Source organism: Phasianus colchicus, chromosome 1 (genome assembly GCF_987193195.1).
Source record: "Phasianus colchicus chromosome 1, bPhaCol1.hap1.1, whole genome shotgun sequence".
Classification (NCBI taxonomy): Eukaryota; Metazoa; Chordata; class Aves; order Galliformes; family Phasianidae; genus Phasianus; species Phasianus colchicus.
In genome coordinates, this window is record NC_143436.1 from 74,950,462 (window position 1) to 74,968,618 (window position 18,157).

Below are 18,157 nucleotides of genomic sequence, written 5' to 3' on the forward strand. Positions count from 1 at the left end.
ATCAACATTGTTTTTCTCCTAGGTCCAAAACACAGCATCATATCAAACACTCTGAAGAAAGCAATTCCATCCGAGATGAACGTAAGACATTCCATACCTTTTACATAATGATCTGGTCCCACAGTTTGTACACATTGTAACTAATTACTATCATTTATCTTTCTTTGTGATACATATGCACATGTATAATTTCCACAGACTATGGGCCATCCATTTTAATTTTCCATGGCATTCCTTTAAGCCATAACTCTGAGCTCCTTCAGTGCAGGAGGGATGATTCACAGTGTAGGGTTACTGCATGCAGAAATTAATTCTGATTCCATCAGAGTTGGTTCTTCTTTAACCTGGGTAGTACTTACAGTAGTACTACTAACAAGATGTAAAACAACCACAATGGTTATGACATATAGTTTTACAACAGCAATTTAACATCATACAATTCAAATTATTACCTGTTCTCACCTAGCATAGAATCACCTTGAGATACACATTGGAAATCCCCATCCTTCCACATTACCCATTGCAGGCACTCAGGTCCTTGAGCAAAAGCAATCCCATGAATAACTTTGCCCAAGGCAAGAATAACCCAGACCATCTTGCTCAACACATTCCTTATGTGCACCATTAGCATTTTATCCCCTTCTATGGTATGCAGAGGGTTTGATTTGGCATGACCAGCTCCATTGGCAGATCCCTAAGTCTTAACTAACTGGGTGGTTTTTGCTAAATGTGTGTCCCAATGTTTCAGTGTTCCAGCATCCACTGTTCTCAATGTAGTCTTAAACAGTTCACTGTATTGTTCATTTTTTCCAGAGGCTGGTGCATGACAGGGAACGTGACAGACCCACTCAATACCGTGCTCACTGGCCCAAGCAGTAATTTGATTGTTTTGGAAATGAGTCCCATTGTCTAACTCAGTTCTTTCTGGAGTGCCATGTCACCAAAAGATCTGCTTTTCAAGACCAAGGTTGGTTGGTGGTGTGGAACATGGAATATGTTTCCAACCATCCAGTGATTGTTTCCACCATTTTAAACACATGGCATTTGCCATGGCGAGTCTGTGGAAGCATTATATAATCTACCTTGCAGGCTTCTCTGTGTTTATGTTTCAGTCATCATCCTTCATAAAAAAAGAGACATTTTATCCAATTGGCTTGCTTAATTACAGCACGTTTCACATTAGTGAATAACCTGTGCAATAGCATTCATAATTAAATCCACTCCTCAAACCTAAGACCATCTATTGTTTGCTTATCCTCCTTAATGGCCTCATGTGTTATGGGCCCTCTGAGGTATAAATAGTTCAGTAGGTTTAATTCATCAGAACTGCTCAATTGGCAGATCCCTGAGTCTTGACTAACCAGGCAGCTTTTGCCAAATGCGTGTCCCAACATCAGATATTCAAGTCAAAAATTTGATCACCTCTCTGTCCTAGACTTTTATAAAACTTCTTTTACCAGAAAAAAAATATCCCCTGCTTAACAATCATGCCTTACTCAAGTCATTGCTTTTTGGCAGCATGTGAACAACTATTTTCAAGGGTGATATACGAGAACAGACATCTCTGACAAACACCTTGAAAACTCATTAAGAATTGCAACTACTGCCATCAAATAGACTGATGTTCAGTTTCACAAAAACAAAGTCAAGTAACCCACTTGTTTTATGTTTCTGTTACTCTCTTTATGTTTTATAAAAAAACAATAAAAATTAAAATAAGTTTTGTTTCTTATATACATTAACTATATTATATGTATTTTGAGCGCTGCTCTGAGAGAAATGCCTCCTGTTTTGTTGGCCTACTACCTCAGAGATAAATGTTGGTGATATGGCAGTAGAGGACGAGTCTTCCCACCAATATTCCATTAAATTTTGTTGCTGTATATGGCAGCAGAGGGACATAGTAGCAAGATGTAGTATAGCATGGAAGTACATATGAAGCAAAGGAGTGGAATGTAATTCCTTTATGAGGAGAAGATAGTACCCATTACCATTCACTGCTGCTTGCTGTATATTTACATAGACCAAACAGTCATCACAGCAAGGCAGTGGGTGGTGTGTTTTGACAGTGGGTCATCTCCAGAGAGTGATACAGATTTTTAAGAGCATGACACGTATGCTCTTGTTCACCACTGGCAAAAATGCATAGCTAACAGCGATGACTGCACTGAAAAACACTGTTTTGTAGCTGAGAATTTTCTCTATCAAAGAGAGTTTTTCTGCTCTTCATATTTGTTGTAATTTCCATGGAAATAAATATGAGGCATTACTGTCAGAGTGATCTATACACATGCACCTCAAGACAATTCCTCTCTATTCAAGATGGGCCAGATAGGCCAAAAGCTGGACACCCATGCTTTAGTTTGTCCCTCATATAAATCTGCCAGACACACTCCATTGACCATGGAGAGCACTATTTCAATATGGTTTCTTAGGCCATTGCTGCAGGCCACGTCTCCATCATCCTTATTTGTGTTGACAGAGCCAAACGCTTGATGACTCCTCCACCTCAAACCTAAAAAAGATAATTAACTACCTGTTGGGATGCTCTCTCATCTTCGCTAACTTTTTGACTTGCTTTCAAGACTTTATGGATAGTTCCAGACCAATGCCATGCTTGCTAAGCAGTAACTTACTAAGCATCATTGGTGGTTTGCTGGTATAAACACAGCTTTGAGCTTTCTGTAGTCTACCTGGAAGTAGGCTGTTCCCCTGTTCGGTCTGTGTCTCCTTCTGCTGAGTTAGGCAGTTACTCATTATCTTCAGTACTTATTACACAAGATCCTGTTTCAACTGGGTTTCTACAAAAAAGATAAGAAAATTATACTGATCTTTATACTTAGGGCCAGAGATCTGCAAATAAATGAAGAAACTAATAGGATAAAAGGGAGGAGATGCTCCATAACTGAAAAGAGTATATGAATGTGAGAAGAGGTGTCCTTCTTGAGTCAGGCGAGCAGGAGATACCTGGATTAGAAACTGAAAGGAAGATGATGAAACACCCAGAAGCCATTTGTATAATCATCAAATATTCAGTGTGGTTAAGCTGGTGTATAATCTGCAAATACACAGAGTGGTCATGCTAGTATCTACAGAGTGTATAGCTAGAAAGATTATCACAGTGGAAAGAGATAATTGAAAATCAATGAAAATGCTCACCCACATCCTGGGCTTTCAGGAAAAGCCCAAAGGGAACAATCTCCAAGAGGAGATCCTTCTTTGGTGGCAGGTAGCCCTTAAATGGGGTCTAGGAGAGGTGGAGCCAGATTCCACTCCTTCCAGTCACACAGGTGAACTGCCCTCACCTGTGCTTCCACAGCTGACCTATTGCTTGCCTCAGGTGATCAATCAGAGATTCAGGCTGTGATTCAATATTTCCCATACACCGTGGAAAGAGAAGTGAAAAAGTTGTTGTGTATTCTTGATACAAATCTTGATACCCAAAGGGGATGTCTCAGTTTTGGAGTATTTATCTTGAGGGGCCCTGAGTCTGGCTTTTGTGAGAAAATGCTACATATCCATGATTTTGTGGCAGACCCAGTGCTGAGCACTTCAAAACCAATGAAAAAGCTCTAAAAGGAATTAATATGGTTATCCAAAATGCTGAACCACATTCAGTGGTCCATAAGATACTCCAGGAACTGTTTGGCTTGCTGAAGCTGAACTGCATGCCACAGATTGATGGGTACCTATCAAAGCCAGGCTCCAGGAAGCAATACCCTTCCAGATTCTGTACTAGGATGAAAGTCCAGAACCGGGTGTCTTGCTGTGCTAGAACTGGCAGCAAGTTCTCCCACAGATCTAGGAAGATCATTCTGTGCACCTCATGATTACTGACTGCTATGTCCTGGGGGAGGATGTAGTTCATCCTTAACTTTTGAACCGAACCTCTCCAGGTGAGCCTGGGTATGTGAACATAGCCAATAGCTCAGAGAGCAGCTTAGTGGTACCTTTAGCTGGCAATATTCTTGGGGTGCTGGCTCCAGATGTAGCTGCCAAATCACTCTGCAGAGAAAGTTATGATATTGCTGTGTTGCTTTCTAGAGAGTATAACCTTGTCTCCTTCTTTGGCAGCTCTGGCTCTCCAGCAAGTTGTGTATTATTGCAAGATGCAATCCTATCAAGATGGTTCATAGAGGCTGAGCAGTGACAGCTGGCACAGCCTCTTAGTACAGAAGCGAGGGGCATGGCTGCACAGGCAGTACCACCTTGAGAAGTTAGGGAACAAACAGTGCTAAAAAGGATTTAGTTGCATGTTGCAAAACTTACAGAATTGATACTGAGCATGAGGGATGACCCAAGTACTCATAGGGAAACAAAATGACTTCACTTCCTAAGGGCTTTCAGAAGCAAACATTGGGTGCATGCTCTAAGGTGGACTGTGGCAGCAGCCAAGAAGAGCAGGAAGACATGGCTGGATACCATGTGCAGGCAGAGCTATCTGCAACACTGCTAGCTCAAGTACTGTGAGGATCAAAGCTGCGGCTGTGTGGGCCAGCAAATCATACTGAAGACTGTTGAGGAACTCCACGCTGTCTTCTGTGCTACTGAAGCTCACAGTTCAAACCTCGTGCAGGTTCATAGCAATTACTGCAACATAGGCATGTCCTGTATCCTCCTATAAAACCCAGGAGTTTGTCCATCCCTCCCAGAAGCTGTTTTTTAAATTATTTCCTAGTTGTCAACCATGTGAATGAATAAATCACGATACTAATTCAAACATGGGAACAAATTATTTATTGTAACAACTGAAAAAGGAGTGTCAGCAAGAACCATTTTTCTATTATAATGGTAAATATATTCTTTAAAGATATATTCTTCAGAAACATATTTTTCATCTTGCCATGCAATATGTGTAATATGAAAGAAAAATATGCTTCTTTCTGTGTCAGACTCTCCATACAAATGAAAAAATACACTTCCTTTTGCAGCAGCCATCTTCAGTGCTACTGAGTGAGAAAGGAAAATGGATTAAGCAACATTTAGATTATATTCACCTCCCTCCTAAGAATAGAGACAAACAAGACAGCCACCATGATCTGGTCAGAAAGTCCAAGGCCTTAATTAACTGAGTATTAGCAGCTAGTTAGTAGGAGGAGTAAAGAGAGAAATATTTTGCTTCTATATCCATGCTGCTAAGATAGTATAGGCTATATGCATATGGTTTGCAGCCAGCAAAGGCATTGGATACAAGGATGATAAAAGCCTGTTTTTCAGGTTTGTTTTGTTTTTTAAATTATTATTAATACTTAGCACCAACAAAGGGCTTTCAAGGAAAAAATAGACTTCTGTCCTGGGAAGGATGGAGGCAACCTTACTTATTAGCTCAATTTTCAGAAGGACAAAGTGAACCGTTGTGAGTTTCTGCTCAGTTTCAAATGCCAATTGTGGCACGAATCAACCAAGCTCGTAGTCCCCTGTATCGCTCCCTCTCCCGCGTGAGTATGATTGCACGCACGCGGCGCGGAAGGCAGAACCGCCGCTCGCTGCTGAGCACGGCGGCGCCAGCACCAGGACCGGGGCAGAAGGAGGGGCCGCCGGGCGAGCCGCCGGGCAGGCGCAGAGCGGGAGTGGCGCAACAGGCGGGGCGGTGGGCGGTTCGGCGGCGGCGTGCGGATGACGGGTGGTGCTGCCCGCTGAAGGAGAAGTGGGGGTGCAGGCAGGGCGGCGGCATGAGGGCGGAGGAGCCCCTGGCGCTGGCGGCCCCGCAGGTGGTCGGTGGCGAGGCAGAGGCGACGAGCGAGGAGCAGGGCGGCAGCGGCTGCTGCAGCAGCGAGCGGCTAGTGATCAACATCTCTGGGCTGCGCTTCGAGACGCAGCTGCGGACCCTCTCCATCTTCCCCGATACGCTGCTGGGCGACCCAAGCCGCCGGGTGCACTACTTCGACCCTCTCCGCAACGAGTACTTCTTCGATCGCAACCGACCTAGCTTCGACGCCATCCTTTACTACTACCAGTCTGGAGGGCGGCTTCGGCGGCCAGTCCATGTGCCCCTCGACATCTTTCTGGAGGAGATCCGTTTCTACCAGCTGGGCCAGGAGGCCATTGAGACCTTCCGGGAGGATGAGGGTTTCATTCAGGAGGAGGAGAAGCCCCTGCCTGAGCACCACTTCCAGCGCCAAGTCTGGCTGCTCTTTGAGTACCCTGAGAGCTCTGGACCAGCCCGTGCCATTGCCATTGTCTCTGTGCTGGTGATCCTCATCTCCATTGTCATCTTCTGCCTAGAGACTCTGCCTGAGTTTCGCCAGGAGCTCAAGGTTACTCAGCCTGGTTTTGGGGAGCTGGCTGTACTCGATGATGACATACTGCTGCCACCACCGCCACCAAGCGGGAGCCCACAGTCTCCACAGTCCACTGCTGGTGCTGGCCTTTTCTTCACTGACCCTTTTTTCCTCATTGAGACATTGTGTATCATCTGGTTCTCCTTTGAGCTTCTTGTGCGTTTCTTCACTTGCCCCAGCAAGCCTGACTTCTCTCGCAACATAATGAATATCATTGACATCGTGGCAATCATCCCCTACTTCATCACCCTGGGCACGGAGCTAGCACAGCAACCACAGCAGAAGCAGCAGTCTGGGAGTAGCAGCAACAACGGGGGCCAGCAGCAAGCTATGTCCTTGGCAATCCTCAGAGTCATCCGACTGGTCAGGGTCTTCAGGATCTTCAAGCTCTCCAGGCACTCCAAAGGGCTACAGATCTTGGGGAAGACTCTCCAGGCCAGCATGAGGGAGCTAGGCCTCCTCATCTTCTTCCTCTTTATTGGTGTGATCCTCTTTTCTAGTGCCGTATACTTTGCAGAGACCGATGACCCTGACTCGTTGTTCACCAGCATTCCTGATGCTTTTTGGTGGGCAGTGGTGTCCATGACCACTGTGGGCTATGGGGACATGTATCCCATGACAATTGGTGGCAAGATTGTGGGTTCCTTGTGTGCCATTGCGGGTGTGCTCACCATTGCTCTGCCTGTGCCTGTCATTGTGTCCAACTTCAACTACTTTTACCATCGAGAGACTGATAATGAAGAGCAGTGCCAGTACACCCATGTCACCTGTGGCCAGCAGCAGTCACCCTTCTCTGAGCCCAAGAAGGGGGACAGTAATCAGTCTATCAGCAAATCTGAATTTTTGGAAGTGGAAGACCTGGAGTCCATGAAATATTCCAATTTCATCCCCCCTGGTAATCAGGGTTATAAAGAGAAGAAAATGCTGACAGAAGTGTGATCAGTTTTGTTATCCTGGATCCAGGCACAGAGCCACAAGCTGCTGCACAGCTGTCTTCCCACTAGCAGTTGGATCTATTCAGCATTTACATACCATACTGTGGATTGTGATACCGTAAACGGAGTCGTCGTGATAATGGGCTCTTCTGTCCTGATATGCTGTTTCTTGTTGCTGTGTGCAGTCAAAAACGTTCTTGCTTTGTTCTGTGGAGTGCTAGCTGTCATTCCCTGCTCCCTCATGGATGTCTTCCTGCTCCCTCGTGGACGTCTTTTTTATTTATTTATTTATTTTTATTTGAAGAAAACTGTAATCCAATTTTAGCTTAGAAGCCTAATCTTTCTACTCCATTAGCAAAGAAGTCCTTGCAACAACTTCAGCTGAAGGATTCTGCAGGGAGTAAGTAGTTAAAGGGGCTATGAACATCTGGCTCTAGCTGTACCCTTGGTTCCTGTGCCAGCTTGGTGCCCTTGGCTGCGGGATCAGTCACGCCTGCAATGCCATTGCCTTTGAATAATGGAAATGCTTTAGCTAGCCTCACAGTGAGTTCTGCAGCTGTAGGGAAAAGTCAGCAAACAGATGCCTTTCTTGTTTGCAACACTTGGCTTGAAGAAGATCCTCTTGTTTTATGTTTCTAAAAAGTTGCATAAATATAAAAGCACTTGCTACTTCATATATGCATTTATCATAAGTGGGCATAAATAATTTGACAGTCTTGTTGAAGATTCTCTGTGTTTTGATCTTATTTAAGTCTTACTTGTGCCAGTATCTTGATGTTACTTGGCTTTTATAATACCAAGTTAACTTTTGTAATGGTGCCTTCTCACTTTTGAGAAAATTGATTTGTTATCTCCCCAGTTTATTTCCACAAGTGTTTAGTGAGATGTACTTTACGCTTAAGCTACTCAGTTCTGTATTCAGTGAACACAGTTGACTCCACTGCGTTTTTGTTGAAGTGTTTCTGTAGCTGAGGAAAGTTTGCATGCTGGTATTATGTTGATATTGCCAAAAAACACATCTATCTGCGCTGTCTAAAAATTCCTCTGATATTGTGGGTCACAGTCATAAATTACCCCTGGGTAAATGTATTGGCAGTAGAGGCTGGCCCTTACACCAGCTTCCTTAAGACATCTGCACAAACTCAATAGCATACCCCAGAACTTTAAAATGAGAGGAAAAAGAGGTAACCTTGAAATGGTATTTTTTCTTTATTAGTGATTCAGCCAGTTCTGAGTATTTCTTAAATTGAAGGCACAGAAATGATTTTTTCATGCACTAGATTTTATAAGCACAACTTACAGTAGCAATGCAAAATACATTCCTTAGCCTGCATTGCTGGGCTTGTCAAGGGACCAGATAATTTCATTTTAAGATGCATGTTTTTCTTCACAGATCACATTTATCTCTGCCAATTCCCAATTTTAAAATGTTTCAAATGCTGCTAGTTGATGAAAAGAGGTAACAAATACTTTTAGATTCTATTGGTAAATTTTCATGCAAATACATGTATTGTTTTTGTTTTTAAATGTGAATGTATATTCTGCATTCATATGTGTGCATGTGTATGAAAGCAAAGGCAGGCAAAATCATAGTATCATAGAACTATAGAATGGCTTAGGTTGGAGGGACTTTAAGATAATCTAATTCCAACACCCATGCCATGGTCAGGGTTGCCAGCCACTGGGTCAGACTGCCCAGTATCCCATCCAACCTGCTTTGAAATCCTGTAGAGATGGAGCATCCACAACTTCTCTGGGCAACAGTGCCTCACTACCCTCCGAGTAAAGAATTTTTTCCTAACACCTAACTTAAATCTTCCCCCTCTTTTAATTGAAAGCCCTTCCTTTGTATTCTGTCACTATTAGACCATATGAAAATCAGTCTCCCTTCTGCTTCTAGCCTCCCCTCCAGGCCATGATGAGGTTTTCTCTTGGACTTTTCCAAGCTAGACAAGCCCAGCTCCCTCAATTTTTTCTTTGTGATAGACATGCTCCAGCCCCTTGATCATCTTCATGACCCTCCTCTAGATTTGCTCCTGTAGCTCCTCAACTTTCTTGTGCTGGGAGTCCCAAGCCAGATACAGAACTCCAGATGAGGCTTCACAAGGGCAGAGTTAAGGGTACAATCACCTCCTTTGCCCTGCTGGCCATCCCTCTTTTGATGCAGATCATGTTGGCTTTCTGGGCTGCAAGCACACATAGCTTGCTCATGTCTAGCTTGTTGTCCACCAGGATCCCTAAATCCTTCTCCACAGGGCTGCTCTCAGGGAATTCCTCTCCCATTGTGTATGTATACATCTGGGATTATCCTGATCCAAGTGCAGAGTGTCGCACCTGGCCTTACTGAATCTCATTATTGCTTGTTTGCCCAATTTTCAAGTCTATTCAAGTCCCTCTGGATGGCATCCCTTCCTTATGTCATATCAACTGCACCACTCAGCTTGGTGTCATCGGCAAACTTGCTAAGGGTACACTCGATCCCATTGTCTGTGTCACTGATTAAGATGTTAAAGAGCACTGGCCTCAAGACAGGCCCCTGTGGGATACCACTCATCACTGGCCTCTGTCTGGACATAGATCCATCGACCACAACCCTGTGACCCAGCCAATTCTTTGTCCACTGAGTACTCCACAAAACAGATGTAATTACAAGGTGCGAAATATATAGAATATGTTTTATATATATGTATATGTCATACTTTTCAAACATAAGGCTGAGATTGCTAAGGACATGTCCTTTAATATTGTCTGAGCTGGCAGGGTTGTGAGATGGGATCTGTTTACATCTTTGTTACCCTGCTTATTTTCCATTGTCCTGAGACTTGGCTCCATGCCTAGAGTGCTTTTATTGTATCTCTCCTCATCTGGGTCATGATCATATGGTAGAAGTTGTTTGTGTAAGTCCTAAATGCTGCACATCTCCAGAGACCCACTGTCTTCTCAAAGATTTCTAATGTACAAGGAACTCGCCTTAGGTCAGTGCACAGACACTGCACTGATTCCTCTGTTCTCTCTCACTGGTCAGCAGCAAAAAGTCATTTGTTACTGCAGATCAGTCTGGGAGACCACATATGGTGTCGTATGGTGATGGCTCTGTAGGTGAGAGGAGCTTGCCTGAATAAAGAAAGCAGAATGTGACTTTCCAGGCTACCTCCACAGGTATCTGTGTCTAGAGCTTTTTTGGTACATTGGAACTGAGGCAAATTTATCTGAATTTCTGGGCTTTGGGTTTCATTCTGCATCTCTCGAAGCATGTAACTTGTGGGTCAGTAATACTGGATCCCACTGCAACAAAATCTCTGTTGATTTTGTGTAAAAAGATGTCTTGGTCTCTGAATTAATTCTGCAAAATGCTGTTGTTATTCTTAGTTGTGTATCAGATTAAGTACAGTGAAATATTCTTCTGAATGAAAGGTATTGGCTTTCAGTTTTATGTTGTCCTTGCAAGTGCACTAAGCTAGCAGAAGAACCTGCTATTTAAGAAGGATGTGTCGAGGCTGTTGCTGTCTCCTAGTAGAATGCCCATCTTTGGGATTATTTTATGCAGAAGTGTATCAGCTGATACAAGTTCCCCAAAGTAAGATATAAAAAGCTCAGGTTAAGCACGAGTTCAGGAGAAGGCACGAGCTATGCTCTGCTTACGTCAGAAAATTCCTTGTGCTGGTTTCTTCTCTTTGGCCCAACCCCTCTGCCCCTGCCAGGCAGGAGCTGTACCTCTCAAGAATAGGTCGTTCTTCCAGCCAGCGTGGTACGTGGCTGGGCATGCAGACTCCAACAACAACAAAAAAAAAGACGTGAGAGATATAACCAGTAACATAAACTCTAGCATGTCTTGTAGAGATGTTCTGGTAATAAGAGCTTCTGCTATCAAATGAAATTCAGCTGTCGGTTTCTAAGCATATAGATGTACACATGCAAAAGAACAAACAGACCACTTTATGTGCAGTTTTTTGCACTCCATATTTTTCAATTCTGGAAACAATGTGGAAATGAAAATGTGTAAAACAGGAATGTTGTTTTGTCCCTGGATTTTCTGTGTTAGATCTAAAAGAAATACAAAAAGTTAGCAAGTTTGGAAAGTGTAACCTGGGAGTTTTATTTAAATGTGCAAATCTGTTTTTAAGCATCTCCTAAAAAAAAAAAAACAAAACAAAACAAAAAACAGGATAGTCATGCAGTGTTATCAGCAACTTCTGCATGCCAGCACTTCTGGCATTCAGCATTTTTATTAAGCAGCCTTCAGAATTTTTGCAATTGACTTAAGTGACATTGTGCCTTTATAGAGCACTTAAGTTTCCAGCTGTTAGCAGTCACCTCTGGATGCTTGAAATACAAATCTGTCTTTCTCTTTAGCTATTTTCTTCTTAAGGCAGCCCACATCTTTTGAAGCAAAGTAGCATCTCCAAGAATTCATGACAATCTCACAGACTGTTTCTCTACCGTGTGGCTTTGGCTACAAGCAAAAGCACTGTTGAATATGTTCAGTCCTCAGTTATTAGCAGGCCACCTTTGCAGCCATTTTCTTTGGTTAGTGAAGATCGCATCATATTATATTGTGTATAGCTGCCCTGTTAAACTCCAGACTGACAGACTGTTAACAGTGTTTGAAAACAGGCAGTTCAAACAAGGAAACAGGAAGGGACTTTATATCCTTGCACGTGGAGAGATGAAGAGTGTGTGAAAGACATGCTTAGGGACAAGGGGGCCAACTGGTCAATGAGTGCTCAGTAACGAGGAATACAAGGAAGAATGTTGCTTTAAAAAACACAGAATCCTTTTTTTAACAATCTCACTAGGAAATAAAGTTTTGCTATGGACAAGACTACCACTTTTTTCCTGAATCTTTGGCCATTCTGTGACAATCAGTTATAAAGAAAATTTTCCACAGGATATTTTGCACCAAATCAGATCAGGGGAGAAATCAATGAGGGAAGGAAAAGAAGAATTTTACTGTGCATGCCTTTTTTATTCACTGCTTATCAACCATCTGGTGGACTGTAAGTTTAAAAGGCATGAAAAGTTGTTTTGCAGTATTTCAGAGTATTACTGAAGGATTCCTGAAGTTTTCTACAAGATGAAAGTTCTGTTCCTGTTTGGAAAATGTTGCACATTATGTTCCTTGAGCAATTTTCTGTTTTGGCCCTGTTCGTTCTGATCCAGCTTATACAGATAAAAGTCACTGCTACAGCAGCTGGAAGGATGAAGGTGACAGGACTAAGTGTTCTCTACTAGCCCCACTCATTTGATGCATGGAGATCCCTGCAGAGATAAAGAAGAATGAGTATAAAGAAAATTCAAGGGAGCAAAAAGCAGGGTAAGGGCTGACGCGTCTTTCATACTATGATGAAAAGAACAGGATCGTCCCTAAAAGCAGAAGAACTAACAGCTCCAGCTTCTGCTGTTGTAGCAGAGGTAGGTAAGGTTTCTTTTTCATCTGTGAAATTAACAACTATGAATTTCTTGCAATTAATGAGGGATTTCCTAATTAAAATTTACAGCCTAAATGGAGAATCTGATTCTAGCTAAAGAAAAGAGAGAAAGATAACTATAAACTATAAAAACGCATTATGAGCCAGATCCTCACCATCTTCTGATACAAGTTGGCAAAACTCCATTTAACACAACTACCTTCATTTAAATTGAATCTTCTGCATACAAAACATATGTACTGTCTGTTAAAGTGCTTACCTTTGTTTTTTCTTCTCTTGAGGTACTGCTTACATCAGGGAATGCAGATTACAGCAGGAGTTAACCTCAGCTTTCCTGAAAACTCTCATCTGACTTAAATCCAAGTAAGTCTACTGAGCTCAGAAAAGTTAGGCTTCTCTTTAAGTTTATATTGGCAAAAACAAAAGCAGAAGCATTTCTAAATGTGGTGATGAAAGTATGCAGCCTATGGACAAGTTAAAGACTAAATGGGATTCTGCACTCAGCTGCAGACATGTAAGCGCAAGATAGCTCTATTTACATTGTAGTAACTGAGGTCTGATCTCTTCATCTCTGCTTTTTGGAGGTTACACTCCAGACAAATCACATTCTGAGTATGTTTGTAGCCATATTATCAGCATGCTTACAGTGTAATTCCCAATTTGCTGCTATCTGCTTTACATGTAAAGTTAAGAAGAGCAGGTGTCTACAGGATCAGAAGCCTTAATCCTCTGATAAAATGAAAAATTGTCAATAAAAGTGGTATGTCCTTAGTTGCCTAAGGAATAGTTGGTAATGAAACTGCTTGTTAATTACAGTAAGGAGTTCAGTGATATAGACATTAGGTCCTAAGTAAGGCAAGACTCTGGTCAGGGAGGCAAATTCAGGAGAATGTTTGTAGGGTGAAAGTAGGCAAGGGATTACAGTAAAATTGATTTTCCATTGTGGCTTATGTTGTTAGTACACATGTCAATTCTGTATGCTTTGCCTAACTAGTTAAGTTTTTGCTTGCTCCTGAGAACTCTGCTCAGGGTTTGCTGGATGTCACAAGAACTTGAATATTACGGCATGGTTTTATACTGTACTCATAACTGGGATGAGTGTGAGTTTTACTTCACTGATAAACATTCTCTGTAGGAAATATCCATGTTGTCTGTACTGCACATTTACAGGTTGAACTTTCCAGTGTCCAACTTTTCCTTAATGAAAGAAAGGAAAAGATTTGCAAGAGGGAGATTTTATGGAAAGTACTCATCAACTTTTGTGGTCACTCTAAAATACTGAAGCTGTGTTGCCTCAGAGGCAAGACTCGTGAGAAATTTTGCCTTCATACAAAATATCACTGGAAGTTCAGTAAATCTGTCTTTGGATTCACTTACACTAAATGGATATAAAAATATTTATTGTAAAGCTTTGAAAGACAATTTGTTGAAAAGTAAATAACTGTATATATAAATAAAATGTAATAAATCCTAAGGTATTTCACTGGGCTTGTAGCCCTATCTTTAGGTGTTGTAGGTTCATTTACCTAAAGAGTTGTACATGATTTTACACCAACATAAGATTTAACTTTTGGAGCACATATTGTTTTATCCTCTTGCATTCTCTGGAGAGAAATGAAATGTTCTTATGTTCTTTGACCAAAAAAAAAAAAAAAAAAAAAAAAAGAAGTGGAACGTTACTGTCTCCTTTTGCTGCTTGCTGATGCATATGTTGTTTTCAATTAGATTGATGGCATCCATTTTCAGAAAGCAGATGCTGCCCTCTTTTGCATTGGTGCAATTCTGGAAAAGAACCTCGTCAGTGAAGTAACTCCAAACTTATCTCCGATGAAAGCAAAATTGGACCACAGTCTCATCATTTGCTTATATGCCTTGGTGCTCTAGGAAGGTGCACTACTACCATACCGTAAGTTGAGCCTGTATGCTGTGCCACACTCAGCTTTTTTGTGCCCTTAACAGTTATGAGCCTGGCAGAAGTCAGGCTGGTGAGCAGTTTTTGGGGTCACTAGATTGCTCATATCAAGTAGAGCAGATTCCATTTCTAGATCCTTGCCTTCTTTCCTATCCCAATTTCTGTCAGTTTCCTCTTGCTTTGATATGATCTGTCTCTAAGGAGACAGATTTTTTATGGTAAGAAGTTATACTTGCAGTTCTTAAATAATACAATGACAGAAGGGTAGCAGCAGTAGGCATGGAGACAATTTCTACTCCTCCTACAGATTTTTACTGTTATGGCCATCTGTAAAAACTGTCACAGTCCTGTCAGGTTGGCTGTAGATCTGCTGACTCTAGGGTCTCCATTTTCAGAATATACTAAGTTTAAACAAATCAGATCACTTATTTCTTGCTCCAATACTTCTGATTTTAATGATGCCTCCCCTGAAAAAGCTTTACATAAAAGCCATTAGTGTATGCTGTGTGGAAAATTACTACTTAAGATAGGATAGATGAGGATCAATAGAGGAAATACAGAGTCAGTAAAAAGCACAGTAAATAATCATTGTGAGAAAGGAAAGAGGTTCTTAAAGGAGTTGTTTAAGGGTTATTCTCTAGATTGTTTAAAGTATTTGCAGTAGGACTAAGATAAAATTTAGCAGTGATGTAACCTAAGTGTCACTGTGTGTGTGAACGTGAATGATGGACTTAAAGAAACTGGAAGATACTAAATAGCACAGCAATTAAAATAGGGATTTTGATAGCAAGCATATCACTTAGACAAAGATTGGGAGTGGTAAGAACAGTCAGAGTACCAGTGTCAATTAGAGTCACAAGAGTGATGAAGTCATAAGCTTCAGATACAACTCTTGAAATTGTCAGAAGAACTTCTGCTACCACCTGGGAAGTGTTAATTCTTTAAGGCCTTGTCTGGAGTGTTTTGTGCCTTTGTGGTGACCTAAATTTAGTGAATTTTAACTCAGAGTGGGAAGGAAGCATGGGAATGGCAGCCAGAATTATCAGGTGGATCAACACAACTTCACAAGAGAAACTTGGAAAAAACTGTCTTTTCTAGACCGGCAAAAGATTGGCAAGACCTGTAGTTACAAAATTACAAGGGATTTTATTTATTTTTATTTAAGTGGTGTTGGTGAACAATAGAGCAAAAACTGACAATGAATAAATTTATATTGGAAAGCAGTGAGTTCCAGTATAACAGATAAGGGGAAATGAAAACTTGTTTTGGGAGAAAAGCAAATGTTTTTTTTCAAATGAACTTTGGCAAATTTGTGGAAGCATTCTTATATAGAAGTAGTTACATACAATGTTGAACCTAATTGTATTTCAGGTGCCAAATATATAAGCAATTGTATCTTACTGCCTGTATCTTCTGAAAAAAAATACAGCTTAGATGACATTATATTTTTTAGCTGCAAGATGCCCAACCCTATTGACCCTTTTTAGTACTTGGGCAGTTTGGTGTATGGGCAGGAAGAATTGTGGGAGGAACGTGAGTCTTTGGAGATGGCTGTTTCTCTGTGGAAATGAGGGAAGAGAAAGAAGTGCAAGTAGTAGGTTAGGATGGAGCAGGCAGTACCTGAGTGGTCTATGTAATAGTTTGGAGACAGAGGAAAGGCCGGTCCCTTAAGCTTTTATTACTTTTTGCACTTTGAAAGCACAACGATCTCTGTCCATTGCCTTTCCCTTCAACCTGGAACCTCTGCTGACTGTTTCTGGTCCTTTCTCCCTGTACAGAACTTTCAAGGTCTTCACTAATCTTTCTTCCTTCTAGGGTTTCTGGTAATTCCTTGTTATTATTAACTCCCTGGAGTAATTTCAGTAGCACATAATTTTGAGAAAAGCCTTGAGCAAGCTCTGCTGCAGCTCAGCTCGGGTTTCTAATTTGGATGCAGAAATCAACAGTGACAAATAACCTTCACTGAACTGAAGGTCAGCTAAGTTGATAACAGTGGCCTACAAGAGGTTATCAGAATAATCCTCTATTAAAAAGCACTGTTCTGGCAGAGACAAAGCCATGGTTTCATGTTTCTTCTTTCACCTCTTTGAGTTCATCTCATTCTGTGGCAATATGACTGAGACTTTGAGTTCAGGGGATAGAACAATGATTGACCAAGGTGGGATCTTCACCCATCCATTCAGCTCTGTGTCACAAAAGCACATAGGAAAACCTAGTCATGTTTTGTCCATGAGTCTTCTAATTTGTTGCTGCTCTGTGCTCACTTATGTGATGAAACCATCACCTTGTGATTTATATCTATATTCTGGCTAGCAAGTTCAGTTGTTTTGTTTTGTTTGTTTTTGTTTTTAACTCTCCTTTTTAATTCCTTAATTAGAAAAAAAAGAAAAGCAAAACAAAATTTTACCAATAACGATGCACATTATGGAAGCATGTGAATACGAACACCAAACTTTATCAATGACATTGTCAGTATGGTACATACAAATCTGGTTGTGTGTAAGTTATTCTAAGAGCTTGTCATCATTTCTTGAGCTACAACAGTATAAAAAAGGGAAAAACAAATTATCTTATGACATTTACAGATGATCCAACAAGTTTAATTTGGACCATAAACAGCGTTGCATCTGTTTCTGAGCTCAATTGATTTTGACATTGATAGAAGAAGACACAATTAGTATATGCTTATGTGCATCTTAATTACAGCTGTTACATTATATGCAGTGCAGTTGTGTATGCCTTAGTCTTGAAGCATGAAACATATTAATGCTAATGATCCTACAGTAGTAATCACTATCAGCAAAAAGATGATCAAAGTGCTTATGTGATAAAAATCATATATGCCATCTCAGAGCTCAAAGAACTTTCCATTGGTGAGAAAGTGTTATTACAGTTGATTTTACAATGATGATAGAATAAAGCACAATTAGCTATGAAGAGTGGTAAGAAAACAAAAGTCTAAATGAGCAGAACACATGAGTCGTTTGTGCTGCAGAACAATTTCTGTCTATTCTTGGCCATAGTAACCGTGGTTGAAGGTGTTGATATCACAAAGTACAGGTAAATAGCACCAGAACAAATCCGACAAGTAAATTATGTTGATCTATGAGGATATGGAAGACACATTGTATACTTCTCAAGATCTGAAATATGCTGTAATTGTAATGTATCAGGAATAATATTGTCAGATACAATCCTTTTAGTGCTGTAGACTAGGGGTTTTCATGCTTATTAAATGATACCCACAAAACAACTGATCTTTGTAGTTGTCCTTGGAGATGACACGAGTTTCAAAAACACTCTTGAAGGTGTTCAGTACTGCTTATTCATTTGTCTAGTACCTGATGATCTATTAGTTTTCTACAGCACACTGCAAATATTTTTGTAAGTCATATTTCCATCAAAAAAGGCCTCTTCAAAATCTGCCATGTCTGTGAGAATATTCTGATTTCAGTTGTTTGATATTCTTTAGAAAATGAATTATTTAAAAATTTTGCAATATATCTTATTATTTTTATAATGTTCTGCATTTTTTTAGTTTTTAACAGCATGTATGTAAACAAGGTTGAATGCAGTCTTGCAATTATATCTTTTGTACTT

At 41.0% G+C, this 18,157-nt stretch overlaps 1 protein-coding gene and 1 long non-coding RNA gene across 5 annotated transcripts in view; one reads left to right on the forward strand and one right to left on the reverse strand.

Annotated features, from left to right (window-relative positions):
- Window positions 1-2,056: 2,056 nt before the first annotated feature.
- Window positions 2,057-3,200, reverse strand: LOC149919742 (uncharacterized). The gene is made up of 3 exons (XR_016463687.1): window positions 3,160-3,200; window positions 2,694-2,801; window positions 2,057-2,515 (listed from the first exon to the last, which is right to left on the reverse strand). It is a non-coding gene; the product is annotated as an uncharacterized LOC149919742 (long non-coding RNA).
- Window positions 3,201-5,554: 2,354 nt separating this feature from the next.
- Window positions 5,555-18,157, forward strand: part of LOC116237221 (potassium voltage-gated channel subfamily A member 6-like) — a 48,537-nt gene continuing 35,934 nt past the window's right edge. For 2 of the 4 annotated variants that reach the window (XM_090148021.1, XM_031606221.2), the window contains exons 1-3: window positions 5,555-12,628; window positions 12,927-13,008; window positions 14,371-14,551. In XM_090148021.1, the coding sequence (XP_090004147.1) occupies window positions 5,673-7,220 (1,548 nt within the window). In that variant the 5' untranslated portion in view covers window positions 5,555-5,672 and the 3' untranslated portion in view covers window positions 7,221-12,628; window positions 12,927-13,008; window positions 14,371-14,551. Of the gene's footprint in view, window positions 12,633-12,926; window positions 13,009-14,370; window positions 14,552-18,157 lie in introns of all 4 variants that reach the window. The other 2 variants (XM_090148036.1, XM_090148026.1) reach the window with 2 other exon arrangements.